Source organism: Wyeomyia smithii, chromosome 3 (assembly GCF_029784165.1).
Source record: "Wyeomyia smithii strain HCP4-BCI-WySm-NY-G18 chromosome 3, ASM2978416v1, whole genome shotgun sequence".
Classification (NCBI taxonomy): domain Eukaryota; kingdom Metazoa; phylum Arthropoda; class Insecta; order Diptera; family Culicidae; genus Wyeomyia; species Wyeomyia smithii.
The window spans coordinates 117,807,018-117,827,195 of record NC_073696.1 but is presented as its reverse complement, the minus strand read 5'-3'; the positions used below and the strand labels follow the sequence as shown (position 1 = coordinate 117,827,195).

The 20,178-nt window shown below is 39.4% G+C and overlaps 1 protein-coding gene across 4 annotated transcripts in view; it reads left to right on the top strand.

Moving 5' to 3' along the window:
- LOC129730612 (protein drumstick) overlaps positions 1-20,178 on the top strand; it is a 54,134-nt gene that overhangs the window by 22,530 nt on the left and 11,426 nt on the right. For 3 of the 4 annotated variants that reach the window (XM_055690079.1, XM_055690076.1, XM_055690077.1), the window contains 2 exons: positions 8,320-8,826; positions 18,411-18,431. In XM_055690079.1, coding sequence (XP_055546054.1) covers positions 8,606-8,826; positions 18,411-18,431 — 242 coding nt within the window. In that variant the 5' untranslated portion in view covers positions 8,320-8,605. Of the gene's footprint in view, positions 1-8,319; positions 8,827-18,410; positions 18,436-20,178 lie in introns of those variants that run through there. The other variant, XM_055690078.1, reaches the window with a different exon arrangement.

Below are 20,178 nucleotides of genomic sequence, written 5' to 3'. Positions count from 1 at the left end.
ATGCAGAAAGGAGATTTTGATTATTAATTTTTCTGCAAAGCGTGTCATGTTTACGGGTAAATCTCTTTTTATTGACATATTCAAACTATTAAAGTATCGTTTTCGTGGCAGTGTTTTTTAATTTAAACGCCACATCATTTTTCACTTTTATCAATACAGATGTGGTTATGTACTGCTTGGAACACACCTATGAGCTGATTTCGCTAATAGATCCAATATTCATAAGCAGTTAGCGCGTGATGCACCCAATCAACAATCAGCCATAGAAAATAATGAGTACCAATTATGGTATGAACCATTTGTGGATCATGGAGTTGGAATGTGATTGTGCCATAATTGATCCCATTGCGTAAACGGTATACTGCTGAATCAAGCACAACTACCCTATTTGATTCATATTTTTAAATGGTCGCCATTTCCACGCCTTGTTCAGAAATAAACTCTCAACATCATCGATGAAATCAAAAATGGAACTCACTCCAGTGTACGGTAGTCACAATAGCACCAGCAAATAAGTTCCCCTTGGCATAGCACGAGCACACAGCCATTAGCGATTGCCGTAGCTTGTTAGGGGTCTCTTCAAGTGAGACCGACGAGGACGGGAAAAACCAACCCACTTTGGAAACTTGGTGTCGGTAGCGTTGCGTGGTGGTGCTGTTGCTGCTGCTGCTGTCAGTCGAAGATGTTAGTAGTTGAAAGGTGCTGCCGCTGTGGTTGATGCTGACGTGGAGTGTTACTTCAACCTTCGCATTTTAACACGGGTAACTCACCCTCGCTGTAACTTGACCACTGACGGCAGCGATGGAAGCAAAACTGAGGTGCGATTGTCTCCCCGGCAGTACCTACACGTTGCTTTATTATAAATGACAAACCGCGCAAATGATTAATTAGGTGAATGGCTCAAACAACCAGCCGCCCGCCGTTTACGGCCGTCGTCGTCGTTGCTGTCGTCAGGGCAGGCTTTGTTCTGCCGTTAAAACATTCGTATTCGTCTGGTCGTGTTTCATGAAATGACACATTTCGGTGCAAGAGAGCGGGGGCACAATCGTATGGCTGTCATTGATCTGCTCAGTCGGATTGATTTTGAATGGACCTCCATCATTTGCTAGCGACACTTTCCGTTTGTGAGAGTCGCCTCGAGTTGCTCTGGTTTTTAACTGGGGGCACCAATCTCGGCCGATGAATAGAACTTTTGTTTTACTATGACATACTGAAATGTTGCAGTTGTTTATGCTTGTAAGTGTATTATATTGCTTTTACTAAATCATATATCGATTGCCCTGGAAATTAATTTCTAATCGAATCTCAAAATGTTAAGCGTTTTTGCTGAAGGAGAATGTGGCATCAGTCTAAATAAAGTTAAAATTAAACAAAAATCAATTTAAATAAAAGTAATGAATCTATTTTTTTTGTTATTTATCATATCCGTATGAATCAGTTAGTGGAAAGCCGTTTGAAAAGTATACTTTTTCCGATGTTTTAATTGACAAAATCCTCGTGGTTTTGAAGTTTTGAAAAGTAATTGTATTGTTTTTATTTTTGATTTTCCGACAATATTTGCTTTAAAAATTGAAACGCAGAAGCTATAATTATTACAAATAAGCTAATCGCTCGAATTAATCATTTTCTTCTGAGATGCTTTGAAGAAAATCAATAAATATTCAGCATTACTTACTTACTTTTTCGGCGACAGACCGATTATCGATCCAGTGATGAATCCAGAATACGTCGCCATATCACTCGGTCTTTGCCTGATATCCTCCAGTCGCCTCTAATACCTATTACGCGGGCATTCTCGCCGACAGAACACATCCCACGAGTGCGGGGTCCACCCCGAAGTTGACTGCCTCTATCGGGATTCTTGCTGTATATTTGGGTATATTTGGGATTCCGCCGATTTGTATTCATGACGCCGATACATTTCATGGTTCATGCGTGTGTGCCAAACACGATTTTCCAGTTCGGTGTCAAGAACTGATCGCAAGTTTCTACGCTCAAAAACACCAAGGCTCGCCGATCAGCCACTTTCAGTGTCCATGCTTTATGGCCTTAGAGGGCCAGTGGAAGAATCAGTGTTATATAGAGTGCTAGTTTTGTACGGGTGTGCATAAATTACGTAACGCTCATACGGGGGAGGGCGGTGTCTTTCAGCGTTATGATTTGTTACACAGGGGAGGGGGCGAGGTGAGTTAAACGTTATGTAACAGAAAATCTCTAGAGTGATTCTACATTTTTATCAAGGGAATCCTTCTGCAGCGTTACGTAATTTTTACGGGGAGGTAGGTGTTGGCGTTACGTTTCGTTACATATGGGTCCAAAAATCGGGTTTTTGCGTTACGTAATTTATGGATGTCGCCTTACGCAATCCGTAGAAGGCCCTTTTTTGGCTGCTATTCACCTCTTTTTCTCGCGGCTAACCTCATTGTCATGCTTCACCAATGTACTCAGGTTAATAAATTCGTTGACTACTTTCAATGATTCCCCATCTATCACCCCCGTAGCACCAACATCCAACGAGCTTCCACGCTCTCTACCAGCCACCATGTACTTCGTTTTGGCAGAGCCTATGACAAGCCCAAACCTCGCAGGGATCCAGAGGACTCTTTTATCGTTCTACGGCTAATACCAATAATATCGTCCGTAGAACCTAGGAGCATGTGAAACTTCGTCATGATGGTGCAGCTTTTATGCACGCTAGCCCTCTGTATAGCATCTTCCAATGCAGTGTTGAACAATGAGTTTGACAGTCCGTCACTCTACTTCAAACCATCTATCATCACGAAAGCATCCGACATCTCACCGGCTGCTTCGATGCTTGATGTGGAACTATCAAGGATGGCACGAATCAGTCTAATTTGTTCTGTTGGAAAACCATGCTCGTGCATTATCTACCATAACTCATTTCTCCTAACTGGATCGTACACTGCCTTGAAGTTGAATTCTCGAAATTTATCGAAGTAAACATTTGGTCTGTGGTAAACATTTTGTCTGTGGTGAAGCGTCCCTCTCAAAAACCTCATTGGTTTTCGCCAACAAAGGTTTCCTGCGATGGCTTCGTTCGATGGAACAGGATGCGGGATGAGAATTTTGTACACGGTATTGAGAAGAGTTATGCCCCGATAGGTACTACAATCCAGGCGGTGGCTTTTTTGTGGAGGGCAATTCTTCATCAGCTCACACGACACAGCTTCAGATTTTGAGAAGCTCGGCAGGAATGCCGTCCTTCTTAGCCGCTTTGCAGTTTTTCAGCACTTTAACTGCTTTCTTTACTTCGTCCATGGTTGATGAATCTACAGCTTGTCCATCATTCTCAATATCAATCCTGCTCCTTTCGACACCTCTGTCTTGTTCGCCGTTCAACAGCACACTAGAATGCTGTTTCCAACCCCTGGCCACCTTTGATTTATCAGTAATCAGGTTGCCCTCCCTGTTGTTGCACATGGCAGGGGCAGACATGTTTCGGTTCCTGATTCCATTATCCTTTTTATAGAAGCTTCTCGCATCGTGCCTGGAGAAGCAGCCCTCCGTCTTCACAGGAACACGCTCCCAATGCTGACGTTTCTTACGGCGTCTCTTTTTTGCAACTCTACCAGTTCGATACCTCCCTAGGCTCTAACGTGTCATAGCCGTAGCCGACATGTGGGATATTGCGCGGTTTTTCTCATCCGTCGCTCGCTTGCACTCAGCGTAAAACCACTCGTTATCAACTTTCTGCGAGTACTCTGTAGCCACTCCTCCAGTTGATAACCGCTGTATGATAAACCATATTATAACGGAAAACCTGGAATCAATCAAATTCTCTAGGGTATCATAAAACATTTCAGGAAACTATAAATATAATGCTGTTCCAACAGTGCTAACAACGAAACGATTTTTTCTCTACCACACATCAACGTTGTTGATTTAAACGAGAACGAGGTGAACGTCGAGCTAGTACAACCTTTCATGGTAGATCATCAAGAGGCACCTTACGGGAAATCCTCGTAGTGTTACTAAACTAGCTGTGGATCTCATCGTAGCTAATCGAAGTCTCCCTCGGATCCTGAAAGATAAACTCCAGACCAAGCTCTACAGGATCCAGAAGGTTCAATACCTTTCGGTGATGCAGGAATATGAACCGGTGAAGAGAGCGGAGGTGTTGGTAAAGGGGATCGCGGAAGAACCGTGATGGCCGAACTCCGCTGGGTTTGTCCCTTTGTGTGAAGACTAACCAAAATACATGTGGGGAAATAAATCAACAGAACGTCGTAGAACCTTGGGCACGTCGTAATTTTTGTTCCACGGATTGGGTGCCGGTTATCGAAGCGAAGAAAACACACTTCTGTATTGCGGAACATTTCTCAGAGTTCGTGTTTCGAGATCGAAGAAAACGCAACTCTGGATTGCGGAACATCTCTCAGAGTTCGAATTTTGAGATCGAATGGCCGGTGTGTTCAGCGGACCTGGACTCTACCTACTTCGCCATATGTGCTCTATAAACAATGAAGATGTGGAAGTCTTAAAGCAACATCTGGTGGCAGCCTGGGATTAAATACAACTAGACAATCTGCGGGCCTCGAGCAACCGACATGTGGTGCTCGATCGTCTGCGGTGATTCAAGGGCGAACAAGTCGAACTTGACCAGTGAATTTTCAAAAACTTATACCGTACTACATCAAATTTCGTACACTTAGGCTATGACGTAACTTCTTGTACTGAAAAATTAACGAAAAATAAAACTGCTCATCAATCTTGAAGGTTTAGCATGTTGGTTATTTTGTTTTTGTTGCATTTGAGTGCTATTTTTATAAATTCAAACATGTTTTGTATATTAAAATAACAAAAATTCAGAATTCGGCTTTGATTCAAATTTCGAGCACTTCAACATAATCGCTAAGGGATAATTAGGCTGTAGATGTAAATGAAACTTTCTTTTTGTGATTAACGCTTTACTTCGATTAATTGGAGTATCACTAATAAAGTGTTCCACTCCACACCAAAAAGTGCCTGACTTCAACGTAGCATTAATCCCATAATCAATTATTTGAAAAAAAAAAAATGGGAACCTCTATTTTTGTTGGCACAGGTGTGTAGAATGATGTGCCTACTTTGTTTCAACGCACGCTCTTCAGTTGTCAAAATGGCCTCCACGCAAGAGGAACGGCGTTTAAAAATTCTACACGCGCAACAAAAATTTCCGCATTTGTCGCATAATCAGTTAGCGAAAAAGCTCAAATTGCCTCAAACGACGGTGTCCAAAGTGATTAGACGGGAAGGGACAAAGTGGCAGAGAGATTTAAAAACAGTAAATTGTCGAAATTCGCAAAAAAAATATTTGGTTTGGCCGGTGATATGTGTGTGTGGAGAGAAGAGCAGCATTTTTGTAACAAACGGCACCATCAACAGGAAGTTAACGTCAACGAGAACCTCTAAAAACGTCTCCTACCGTTCCGTTCCTGCAGCAGCACACGGGTTCCGTGCTGATTTAGCCGCATGCCATTACGGCAGAAAGGCCCTGGAGTGGTATGCGGCCAACAACGTCCAATTAGTGTCTAAGGATAAGAACCCGTCCAACACCCCAGAGCTTCACCCGATCGAACGATACTGGGCCATCATAAAGCGGAACTTACGGACGACAAAAAAAAGTCTTCGGGAGCGAGCAGCAACTCAAGGCGAACTAGCATGTAGCAGCTGAGAAGGTCGGAAAGTTGACTGTACAGAATCTGATGCAGCATGTGAAAAGGAAGGTCCGAGCATTCGTTTTTCGCCGGAGAAGACTAATCAACTTTTTTTCAACAATGTAATGTATGAACAGAACGAAAAAAAACATGGATTTTTATAATAAGAATAAACATACTCTAAACGTTATTTTGTCTTAGCACTTCTTGGACGTTCCACCTTTTAGCGAATTTATGTAGGGCACCAGCTCTATTGTCGTGAGGTTTGTTCAATTATCGTCCAGTCATAGAAAACTAATCTATAGCAGAAAGATGCTCTGCATCATGAAAAAGTATCATGCAAGAAATTAAAGCACTAGGACATCATTCACCTCCCGTACGATAATAGGTGAAACCTGACGATAATAGAGCCGATACCCTACAAATTTAAGATATTTTTTACTATTTTGGATTGTTATCCATCGTTGAAAGATTGTAAAATTTGGTTGGACATATGATTGGGGATAGGTTGGAGATAATAGTTCATATTGGCGCCGGTAATGGCATTGCATTATTTTACTATTCAGTTTTGGTAACAGCTATATCAGGATAGTCACATTCGAAAAGGTTTTATAGGCTAATTGATAGCTTAAAAAAGCTATTATAATTGATAAATTCAACCAAGTCCTGGTAAGGTCAGGGCTCGTAAATCTAATTAACATCTAGTGTTATGCACAACGCGGTAAAAATCTATATTGGAGCAATTTGCTACTAAGCATTTCCGTGGCTTTACAACTATGATCAATAGGTTGAAAACAGTCGACAGTCCGAATCTCTGAGTTGCACCCTGTTTGCAAATTGTATCGGTCCTGTAACATCATCTTGCGAGTGCTTGCTTCACATTTAAAACATCGACGGGCCAACAATCTAAACAATGGAAGCACATTGCTATTAAAAGCGTGCCTCGTGCAAATATGTCACTTTTCAGGTTGTGTCTAGGTCACAATTCCATAACCTTAAAGGGTTCCACTCGGAACCGGCCGTACCATTTTATGGCGCTGTTTTGCACCTCTATAAGTGGCATTCTCGTGGTTCTTCCGCGTCCGTCCATCAACCCGTGAGCTCTTTCAAGCTCATCGCGATCGTAACTTCTGAAGGAGCACTTAAGCCGCTGTTGGACCCCATAATCTCTGTTCAGGTTAGAAAAAAAAGGCAACCGAAAATTATCGTTCAGACGCGTCGTTAACCGGTGACATTAAGCATCGCGTGGTTCAGCGGACGCGTAGCGCGCGGAAAACGAGCCTAATTACATTCACCTTGGCATCATTTTACCAAGCGAACGGGAAGCGAGTTTCGAATCGTCTCCTGGATTTATGGGGAACACAAAAAGGTGAAGCGTTTCGCAATTCGACCAGGTGTGCAAATCGAAGGCCCCATACAGGATGGTTTTACGTTGCAGCAGAAACCCTTCGGGAGATGCGTTAAACGGGTCTCCTTTATGCATCTGATCTATTATCACATGACTGTGGTAGCCGTAATCACAGATTTCTTCCTTTGGCGATGAAGCGGATGGTCGTAAATTTGTTTAAAAGGGTACGCTCCAACCAGGAAATTAGCAATGTCATTATCGTAAAAAGATAGAAGCCGTTACAGCAGTCAGAAGCAGCGGTGGATCCATTTGGCCGCTGGATTATTGGCTAAAGAAACTGTCGCACATACGAAAGGCAATTACAAATCAAGTTGATTTTCGCTTAGCCAATTTCGACATAGGAACTCCAGTACCTCATATTATAAATATTCACCCCTATAGGGTAGCTGAGATTATCGTACTGGACAAATGTATAAAATAATTTAGGCCATGTGTTGGTCTGTTTCCTAATTGAACAAGTAATATTTTCACAAGTTCAAATTAAAAATAATTGTTCTCATACAGATTGACAGGCTGCCAATGAAAGAGATTCTTTCAAAGGAAAAACTTTTAAATAAATAATTGATCGGTTCATGTTGCCCTAGTATTTTCTCCAACATGAGAGGCACCACTTCGTATGTGTCGAATAAATCAGTTGATTGAAAAAAATAAAATCAATTGGTCCACTTTAGTATGTATAAGCAAAACTGCCCCAAGCATCACCGTGCGCGGTAGCGAAGCGGGGTACAATGTTGGCTTCACAGTTTTGAATATCGTAATTCAAGACCCCGAATATAGTGGGTTTTAATGCCGACTCTCGTTCTCATGATTCACAACATTGTCGACCGGTGTCTATAAATATGATCCGTCCAATTGATGGTGCCACCATAAAAGCCAACGATGACTATTATTGCCCCTTCTTTCTTCTGTCTTGGCGAGCCTTCGCGTTTCACGGTGAATGTGATCTGCTTGGGCCGGAGAATGGACTGCATGTCAACGAATGACGCATCCCGCGCACTGCCCCACGACGTACGATCTCGGGGGATACGTGGGAACTCGATCTTCGCTCCGGTCCGAATCGGTTGTCGTTGGTGGCCAAGTCCACATTCGCCGATACGAACGATGTGTTTTCGCGTTACTGCGTATAAACTATAAATATTTACACTTTATATTTCATCCCACCGTCATCCTGATTGCCGCTGAGAGTAATTTCTGCAATTTAGATAAAGCAAAAAACACGACTGTAACGTTTGGTTCTTCTCTTTTTTTTCACAGGGTTTTTCGGCACAGTTTCACGTACCAGTCCGCTGGGTGTTGATCGTTTTAGAGATTGACGGATCCGCATGTTATCGCGCTTTGTGGTGACTAATCCGAAGTAAGCAGACTATAGAAATCCAAAGTTTATAGAAATCATTCATTCTCACACAAGATTTAAAACAAACAAACAATCAACATACACCAATTTAAGTTTTCCGACAAATTATAAAAAATACAACACAACAACCACCTTCACCGTTACTTCAACTACTGTCAACAACAACACCAATCACAAACATTCAAAATGTTCGCCGTGATGCGAATTGACAATGACGACCGTAGGTCCGATTTTCGTCGCAAGATGCGGCCAAAGTGCGAGTTCGTGTGCAAGTACTGCCAGCGCCGCTTCACCAAACCGTACAACCTGATGATCCACGAGCGCACCCACAAAAGCCCAGAAGTGACGTTCTCGTGCGAGGTGTGCGGCAAATACTTCAAACGGCAGGATAACCTTCGCTCCCACAGGTGAGTGTTTTTTTTCTGAATTTACTTTTTAAACTAGTTTATTATTCATTTGTTAAATAAAATCTCATTTTTGATATCATTAGTCTTGTTGGTTAGAACAATGATTCAAGCCAAGTCAATTTTATTTTAGTTTGAATTAATTGGGTTGTAATACTCGAATAAACTTTCGGTTTCAATGTTATAGCTTTGTTAGTTTTGGCTACGCTTCGCAACAAACTTCACATATACTACATACTAATACATTCTGAATGAATTCTGAATTGTAAGAATTGTTAACTTTTTGACAAACTGATGTTATCGTGAACATCTCACCTTTTTTTTGTCTTATATTTTCACTTTTTTTAACAGAATGAAAAAATGATTAACTTCAAAACTCAAATCGAGTCAAATTTCAATATCAATAGCATGTTTAAGTCAATTTATTTGTTAGCTGCTTTCAAACAGTAGGTATTATTCTTGAAACTCGAAATGAAGGGGAGCTTAGAATTAAATTTCTACTTGTACAGAGTAATGCGGATTTTGAATTTTAGAATTCTACAATGAATTGTCGAATTTTACGTTACCATATTACGACTAGCTTCAAGTTATTATCAATTAAAACAATGATAGACTTCAGTTGTCGTTAACCAAAAGATTTGATTTTAAAATTGAAGTTAGTGTGCTTGAGATATGCTTGAGAATTTATTTGTGGAATAGTCACTGTCATTGAAATATTTTCACGAATCAAATAAAAGCCACATTTGCTGGTTCACACATTTATTTGCAACAGCGATGGATGGAGAAGAATGTCGCCTCTATCTGCCGGTTTCTAGTGAATAATTCTGGATAAGTTTGCGATGGTACGCAATTTTGCTACTCGCTTTTCTGTTAGGGAACTTAGGGTTAGTTTTGAGATTACAATAAGGTGTTGTATCATGATCTGCCCAGACAGAAAGTGTATCATGATCGGACCATTTTTTCATATACGAGATTTCTCAACAATTGAATAAAAAACTGTATCAAATATGTAGCAGCATTTTCAAACAACTTCTTTTGATGATGTTCAGAAGATTTCATTCAGATTACTTAAGTATTACCATTATTAAACATGTTTAAAAAAATGAACTATCGAGACAAGTTATCAAGTCTTGTTTTCACACAGTGATTTTAGAATCAAATATTTTAAGATTGCAGTATATTTTCAGTAATATACTTCTGTAACTTTTGAATTCAACGTAGGAACACTGTTTATACGAAATAATAAAATTGGAACTATTGGTGAAATGCGAAGGCCTGTTTTTTATCATGATCAGATCAGCTTACTTCTGAGACATCACCGCACTTTGCTTCTGCTTGATATAGGTACCCAATAAAGGGTTCCACGTTCCAATGAATTAAACAGAATATAAATGATGAAGTTTATTTTCTATAGAATGAAACCTCTCAAAAACGACGTAAGGTTCGCAAATTAAAGCAAAACCGTTCAAAACTTCACTACAAACAGCTCACTATGCTTCAAATAGAAAAAATATAGCTCAGTGTTATCCTTATTTAAAACACACTTTTCCCACGTGTTTTCGTCCAGTTTACGAGAAAGTGATAAATTAAAATATATGAAACTTTATGTTTGTGAATGTTTGGTTGTCATAGCTTTCATCGAGGCATCTCAAACATATCTTGGCTTAATGAAAACGGTCGTAGGTATCCAATACAATGGCCAATATGACTAAGGTTTCTACGAAAATATTTATAACATAGCAACGACAACTTTCTTCAATAGACTATGAACTTTGGTTGAAGTTTTGAGAAGCATGAAATGAATGCTTTATTAAAGCACTTTATCAAATATGCGCTATAACGATAAACAAATTAGTTTTGGAAAAATAACATATAGTGCTTTCATAAAGAGATAGCCAGTCACTAAATTGACATCGCATAGCAGCACTTTCACGAGATATTTCAACAAGCAGCAAGCAACTATTTAGTACGAAAATTTGGCCCGAGTTAGTAAAATGTTAATATACGTTTCATATTTTGAGTAGAACATGAATTATTTCATTGTAAATTTGACAACTAAATATTATGGTATTCACCGCTAATGTTGGCTGAAAACGCACTGAATATGGGCTCATACACTTCAGGCATAAAAGTTAGAGCGTTGCATTATTCGGCAAACTTGTAGTACTACTTAGGAACTAAAAGTTTGTCATACATTGTTTCTCAAAATTGTACTTATGGAATGAGCTAGCGGCAAAACGAAACAGCAACCAGAAAAACACCCACCTATTGAATCAGCAAGCTTGCCGTATTTGAACTCAAATATAAATTATAACGTTTTCGAAATAGTATGAAAAATGTTCGAAAATATTTTTAGAATCTCGAGAAAATATTCAGAAATATCTACTTTGCCAAGCCCACATCGAACACCATGCAACTAAAGCTCAGCACACGAAGCAGAAAATCGCTTGAAGTCTCAAAAGTACACTGATCCGATTATGATACATTTTTTGGTCCGATCATGATAGATCCTGGTCCGATTATGATACAAATTCTATGATCGGAGAAAATGATATGTTCAAATGAATTTACGTCGGATTTGCTATAAATTATTGCTTCTGTAAGTGGTCCCCGTGGCTCTGTGGTTAGCGATGTCGGTCGGCTAGCTCTCCCACACGGTTGTGATATCGGGTTCGATTCCCGATCGAGTCGAGGATCTTTTCGAACTGGAAATTTTCTCGACTCAGCACTGGGGCACGGTGTATTGTTGTACTTATCCTACACATGCAAAATGTGCCAAAAACAATATCGATGAGAAATTCTCTTAGCTAAATCTAGCTGATCAGGACCGCTATGAGCCCTCCAGGCTAAGCGTGCGATATTATTACTTCTATAAACTAGACAGATAGGCCTTCCCGATAAATGTATTTTATCCACGATAACATGTAATATCAATGGTGAAAATGTGAGATGAAAAGCGATGTAACATGAAAATAGCCTAAATTGGTCCGATAATGATACATTTCCCTAGCATAGGTAGAACCTGACAAAATATAGCTTTTCTTAGCAACATTTTATTACAACAAAAATATATTTTAATGGTGCAAGCATTGGAAAAACGAAGTGTCGCCACCGTTTCTCCGACGTTTTAACAGTTTATTCTATCTTTATTTAGGAGTCTGTAATATAGTGTACGTATAAAGATGTAGTTTTGCTTTAAATTATATTTTTTACATTACTTACTACAGCTTTTGATTTTGTTGTCATGTTATTGTTTATATTTAAAGTAAAAAGTTACTATTGTAGTAGTTGTCGTCCATAGTGTTCCTGCATTTGAAAAACGAATCGACGCACAGAAATTCGAAATCAAAATAGCTGCAGCTTCGTGAAATACACTAAGGTCGCTTTTTACGCGGCTTTTTTACGTGGATTCCGGAATTTACGCGTTTTTTTTACGCGGATTCTGGAATTTACGCGGTTCTTTTGTGCGAATCTCGGTTTCTCTTCACTCGGAATGCATAATTAACGCTGGTTTTTTTTACGCGGATTCCGAAATTTACGCGGTTTTTTACGCAGATTCCGGAATTTACGCGGTTTTTTTACGTGGATTCCGGAATTTACGCGGTTTTTATTACGCGGCACGTATCCCTGCGTAAAAAGCGACTTTAGAGTATTATACAAAACAACATGTACCAAGAAAGCCATTAAAACTTTTTTGAAAGCTCACCCGAATCTCATAGTAGTACAGTATATAGGTAATAGGTAATAGACTAGATACAGTAGACTGCTCTATCCCACCATCAAAGTTTGTAGTAAACTGACTCAACGTTTGTCCATAATTAGAAATTCTTTAGACTTTTGCGAATTCATGAACACCGTTACGTTGCGGACAGGATACTCGTTGATCTCATTGGAAGTGATCTCTCTGTTCACCTGCATTCCGAAAGATTTAGTGTGCCACGATGTGATATGCTGCTGGAATAAAAAAAAAACACAATCATTGTATCTCTTTAGACCTCTTTTCAGAGCAAGTGGAAATCTGTGCCGACGTTAACTTTTTCCAATTTGACGGACGGTTCTACCATCAAATAAAGGGAACAGCCATAGGCAACCCGCTTTCTCCCACAGTAGCAGAATGTTTCACAGGAACACTGCTTGATTCTTTTCACTCGACCAACTTGACTACGTACTAGAAACATTCAACAATTATAATCCCATTCCACTTTTTGTCAACACGAAATGAAATTCATGTTTCTGATATTCGCATTACATATGGAATAAGGTTTTTTTTTGCGTCTTGTGAATCTGGGGAAACTACATAGCTTAAAGGGGGAGCCAATTACAACATGGGGCTAAAACAAACATCGCGACGCGAGATGATGTTATGGTTAAAATCCCTCTAATGCAAAATCCGGACAAAACAAAGGATAATGTTATGTCAAGGTGGATGTCGTACCTGGTCTGATCATGACGCATGTAATTGGTCTTTTACTTTTTATTTTTTATGATTTGAAGACGTTAGTGAATGATTTCCATCAAATTGCAATTGTGATCAAAATCCGCTACAGATACTCAGTAGTTTGATGTTTTCCACAACTTGTTAATACGGTGCATAAACAGCGGTATTTACAAAACTAGTCCGGTTTCAATCAAAAATTCTTTTCGCAAAATTCGTGCAAAAGGTTCTATTGTTTTGGAAAGACTTCGACTTTCTCATGCCTGCTATCAGTCAACATCAGCACAAACAGAGTTCTGCTGTCCCCCAGCCGCACAGTTGCAATATGCAACATACAACAGCATAATAAACTGTTTCGTGGCTGAGAGTTCTGCACTCTTGATATTAGCTGCCATCCGACATGAGAAAAATTTGATTGTCTTCCTTTCGATTCGCAACACGTTATGTTGTTGCGTGACTGAGAGCTCTACCGGTGCAGTTCCACTATTTGCCAACACGAAATAAGATTCGTTTTTCGTACATTCGTATTACATACGAAACAAAGTCTCTTTGCGTCTTGCGAAACTGGAAAATAACATAAACTTGCAAAAAAAAACGGAGCCTCTTACAACATGGTCAACCCCTGCTTTTCCAATTGGGCCCTAAAGCTATACCAGTTTTTATATATCATTTGAAAAAGATGCGTTTAACACATAATAGAGTATGAGTGCGGGAGACCATTGTAGAGAGCGAAGCGAATTTTTTTTTCATCGATTTCAGTATTTTTTATTAATAACATAATGTATTTTCTTCAAAAAAATATCAGTGAATGTTTGAGTAAGGGCCGTGGTCTGCTGTTCGACGCAACTTGCTGCGATGCTCTCACAAGAACGTTGTACGGCACTTACGTCCATTTTCCGGATACAATTCCGGATTCTTGTAGTCAGTTGCTTTGTATCCTTGGCCCTCCAATTGTTTTTATATACTAGGGCACTGAGTGAGCTAAAGAAATCCTCTATTGGGCGGCACTGGGGCAAGTTTGTTGGGTTACGATCTTTCGGCACGAACGGTATCTTTTTCTCCTCAAGATACGCCAGCGTCTTCTTGGCGTAATGTGAAGACGCCTTGTCTGGCCAGAAGACGTACTTCCCATCCGCGTGATGCTCGTTCAGGAACGGCAGCAGGATTTTATCGAGGCACTCTTCTTGATAGATATGTTGGTTGATTGCCAGACCGCTCGGCTTAAACCAAAGCTTTGAAATGCCCCGGTCGAAAATGGCGATGTACAACATAACCTTTTTCTCGAACTTGTGCTTGAACTTGTATTTCACTTCAGGCGGTGTGGATGACTTGTCGCTGGAGTAGTAATTATCATTTCCTGGAATATGCGTTTTGGACAGCGGAAAATAGCTTTCGTCGTCCAGAACGAAAGACGTCCCGCAGTATTTTTTGGTCATCCACCGACACTGTGTTTTGACCGTCTCAATCTGCTCCTCCGTGTACTCCGGTGACCTCGTCTTCTTGCTTCAGACGATTCCTTCCATCTTGAGGGTCCGATGGATCAATACGTGGGAGCAGCCATATTTCCGACCGGCGTCACGCAGGCTGGTTGCGTCCTTGTTGTCAAACAGCTTCTTTAACGATGTCTTCCTCTGCTTCGTCATTATCGTCACCGGACGACCACTTCCGACCTTCCGCTCTACGTTCAGGGAACCCAGGATACGATATACCGTACTGACAGGTACATTTTCTTCCTTGTGTCACCGTGAACTTTTTTCCTTGCTGGAAATGCGTTTCGTAGAACCGTACAATGCGTTCGCGGAGCACGTGCTGTTTCGACGCCATCTTTGCTTTGACTAAATTCAAACTAGCAAAACCAAACACGCCTACTGTTTCTAGGGAGCCCAAAGAGCAATTTTCTTGGAGAAAGAAAATTTCACGCTCTGTATTTGAGTTACTGAAAGGTATTGAAAAAATTCTCATTTTTTATTTAACACCCGTTAGAAGAGAACAACGAAAAGATTAGGTGTTTTCTTGCTATCGTTGACGGAACTACTTACCGTGCAACGCACGTACCTTTTATCATTCAAATTGTTGTATTTCGCAATGGAAGCGACTCTCCGAGTTTCGTTTAGCGGTAGGTCTCAAAAGTTTTGTCTTCTTGAAAAAAGTTCCCATAGAAAATTCCAGCACAGTCGTGCAGCAACATGTTCATCGGAATAAAGTTCTGATACTAGATACCTTGTTGCCCTTGGGAGAAACAACGCAGATCGCAAGGCAGCATAATGATGAGGCTACAAAAAAAGAGTAACTATAAAGTTTTCCTTTCTCGGTAACCAAGGGGGACAGGGACAAAGCAATAAACTAAAAAGCTAGAAAAAATGACAGAGAGAAAAGAAGGAAAATAAGAATTGTTTCTCTTCGGGGTTTAAGTAGCTTAGGTTAAGGTAGGGTTTTTTTTTTTTAAATCAATCTAGTAACAGACTTGATTCGGTCGTTTATCGTTAATAATCGTTAAAAATCTGTCCACGTGGTATGTGGATGGCCCCTTACGGCGTTCTGGCAAAAGTCCTCGCGTTTTGAAACTAGACCGAAAAAAAAACACTATGGGTATTCATGTCGAGCTCGTAAACAAATACCCAGCCGTTAAAATACTCACCTCAATTGACGAGTAATGGAAGATACACAGTTTACGGCTGGGTATTCGTATACGAGCTCGATGTGAAGACCCCTACTGTGTTCGCTAATGTAAACAAACGTACGCAGCCAATTCGAAGAACAGAGATCGACTCTCGTTTGAAAGGCACCATTTTTTCAGTGTGCCCATACTTTCTGGTGCGCTCTTTATTACAAGTCCCAGACAAAGGTTTAAAAGATTAACTGAGCATTAGCAATCATGCTTCAAAACGGTCAACAGTACATAGTAATTATCAAAAATGCAGAGCAGAATTTAGAAACTCCTAATGATGCTACGACTAACATGTCTTTCAAAAAGCCTGCTTAAAGGATATTACGGAAAAATCAAAATTGCTAATTTTTTATGGATTCTAAGCTTATACGTATAACACAGATTCTAGTATCAACATTTTGCTCATTCCAATAAATATGAGTTTTATACGTTAATGAACATTGCGGGAATTTCTGCTATCTACTTCAAGTCACGTATGAAGCACACCTAAAAACAGAACCTAGCACAAATAACCTTGGGTTCTATAAAATCTAAATATCTATCCCCATAAATAACACTAACATCAAACTTCCAGCCGCTGGTTTTGCAGCGTCTAAACAAACAGGCGCAGTGAGGAAGCGCACAGGCGGCATCCTTTGCAGATAAGCGAATCGTGTTATCTATGATGATTTGATACGACGAGGCAGTCATTTCGTGAAATCTAGAACTTGTTACCAAACAGACATTTTGCATTTGGCCGACGCAGTGTATTATAGGCACCGTTACAGTTTATGGCATACCTGGCTGTCGACGCAGCTGCCAATTAATACAATTAAGTGTTCAGCCTTCATGTGTAAATCATTTTCCACCTCCAGAACCAGCGTCTAAAGCAAGGATCAAATTACCGGCTGGTCGTCTAACGATTTCTGTCTTAAGCTCACCGAGGTGTGTAACTCCACCGTACTAATATTCAACCTCAAAGCGTGAGAAATTTATCGCTCGATAAAAATTAATTCATTACAAACATCAAAATTCGAACGCTTGACCGCCCTGGACATAACTTTCCTCAAATCTCCGATAATGGTGTGATGCGAATGCCTAGGAGGTACATCAATCCCGTCAAACTGGGCGAGCTTTCATCGTCATAACGGCAGCCGCGATCGAAGCGAAATCTTGCGCACCTTCCGATACTACCGATGGGAAACAGTTGTAGGAACCCACAGCTTGGTTGGAAGATCGTCAGGTAGCGTCAAAATAGGATGAGAAAATGACATTTGATCTCCAGCGTCTCGACCTTCGAGGACCCGTCCGGTCGTAACTTTTCCTCCGCAACCCACGGTCCGAGAGCGACGGCAGAATCGCCCGGTCACGCGAGAAGCGTAAGTTTTATTGCTCAATTTTCATCTTGGTATCTGTGCGGTCGTCTAGCAGCTTGAAATAGTGAAATTGAATCTCAAAATAGAAAAAAAAAACCCGAAAGACAGGGGTTCAACTTAATGAATGAGAATTGTACGACCACCACGGGTGTTATACTCGGTAGTGATTGGTGTAGTGAAATGCTAATGTTCGAATAAAAATAACTGGCAACAAACCATATATGAATACGAGCGCTTAACTTTGACACATAATGGATTGTCAACAATTTTTTGTGCACTCGTGAAAAAGTGCAAATAAAGCGTACGGTACAACGATAGCTAAGATTGCAAACTCGTGTCCGTCAAGTTGAAGATGATGTCGATGAGGATGTCCAATTAGCGGTAGCCCGACCGCTTCCGCAGCGCGAAGAACGAACATACGGCACTCAATTTTGTTGATTGTTGGTTGTGATAACTGAGCAGATATGGCTACCGTTATCGCAGGTTTATTTTTTATGTGCTAGATTGCCTTTTGATAGAAGTACTTAGTTGCTACACATATGAGCAGAGTTGAGTACGGAAATTCAGCGTGAATATAGGAATTAGTAAAAATTGTCTTTTCTTATACCTATAGAAATATTATTTTATCATGAAGGTTCAAACGAAATTTATTTTTGCTATAGAATGATGTTTAGAACAAAAATATTGCGGCTTTAAAATAATCTTAAAAACTTTTTATACACCCTATTCATACGATTGGTTTAGAAGAAAAACAAACATAGATGAAAGTACCCACGAGACCAAACTTCTACGCTGCCTTTATCACGTATTCCTCCCGTCGCGTCACATCGTTGATCAGATAGAAAATATTTGTTGAGGTTCTCTTTGCTTCAACGACCGGCACTGTGAAAGCGTAAACCGACACTTTTTATTTTGCTTCGAGTGGTTCCCATGATTATTTGAATGATAAATATTTATCTTCTTGTTAATTTAATTTTAAACACATTTAATCCAGTCGTTCAGTTGTATATGGCTGCTGGATCTTACATTTTTAGGCGGTTTGAACTGTACATAAACTGAACAAAAATACTGATTATCAAGACTTATTTTACTCATTTAGTTATTAATTTTTATATCTTCTATTTTTCAGATGCAGCCAGTGTATTTGGCGGTAAGCACATGTTATATCATAAAACACTCATCACTAGACAGACTTAGGCAAACTGAAAACAAATCTTTCAATGAAGAGAAGAAGATAGATGAACGCGGACAGAAACATTACTGAAATAAATGTGTGAACCACAAAAAATTGTAACGAAAAAAACATGAAAATGCGGCTGATTTAACAAACTACTAGAACTTGTTAAGCAAAAAAAGTTTCAAGAAATGAGATCAATTTCTAAATGAAATGCACAAATTAGGCAAGAGCAAACAATGAAACAAGTTTATGTATAGGATGCAGTGCTTAAAAAAGGGAGGAATTATAATGTTACGGCAAACTTAACGAGATTTAAAAACAAATGTGCCACGTTAGCTTGTTGTTCCCTCCCAACATGTCAGCATGTTTCCTATCGCTCAACTCATTCCTGTATCATCACTTGCATCAGATTTCATTTTCATCATTCAGCTACAAAACGGGATGAGAAAAAAGAGCCCAATTTATGCACGACAATACAATTTTGTATTTTTCTTATTAGGATCTCATTTCGGCAAACAGACACGACTACCCAACCGGATATAGTTTGTATTCAAGACTAGACCGACGAATCAAATAGAAATTCTTGGTTACTTTAAGTAAACTGTTTAAAATATTCATTTCTTTTCGGACAACAGAAATCTGTCTAAGTCAAATTATTTACGAAAGTTGATTTTAACAAATTAACTGCTTTTTAATCTGCTCGTCAAACTGGTGGCTATCATGGTTTCTTTTTTTTCGGATCCAACTATTAAAATTCTGGTACCAAATCTGCAATGAAACATCAGTGATTGTTAAAATGTGATTCAAAATTATTTTACTTAATTTGCAAGTTTAATTAACTGTTAGTTTTTGTACACCAAACGGCTGTGATATTTGACAGATGTTTTGTTGTAGCTTTTCTGTGATTGTGATTGTGTTTTCTGTGCTAGATTGACGGGCGGATTCGACCAACCACTAGAATTTCTGAACTGACGGACGACAATGTGACGAAACTGTTAACGCAAAATGGACACAAAATTTTTAGTTTTAGAGATCCACGTACACACACACACACACTAACACAACTGCAGCATCGGTAGGAGAACGGGAAAAAAACTAGATAGTAAATAATTACCTTCGTTAGTAACTTGTCACTGTAGTTTTCGTTGTCACCTATACTTATGTTACATGGCCTAGTCAAAAAAGAAAAAAAATATTAAGAATTATCATATATCCTTATAATATTCAAAAGAACAAGGGAAACTGTTTTTGTAGTCTGGTTTCACGTTTCTGTCAAGCATCGTTTTCTAATACGGAAATACGGTAAAACTAATTTTCGAACAGAAGTTGTTATTCTACATTATTATTTATTGAACATTTACCAGAAAAGTACCTACCTTACCAAATTTTGTACGATTATGTGAATTTGTTAATATGTAAAATTCTCGTCGTTTTTCACACCATTCTCATCGGTGTCTTTTCAAAGTAATTTGGTACCTAGTATAGTTTTTTTCTGTGATAGATTTTTCACAAATCAAACTACTTTTGAATTTTAATGCGACAAAGTTTACTCGTTCAGTGAATTTGGTGTATTTCTTTCTTAAAAAAGAGAGCAACCTTTTGTGAAATAATGGGATCTGTCGAATCGTACTGTGTTTTGTTAATTACAAATAATTCGAAGTAATAATTCAGCAATAATAAAAGAGACTTCGATATGAACTTTTGCTTTTCAGTTGTCATT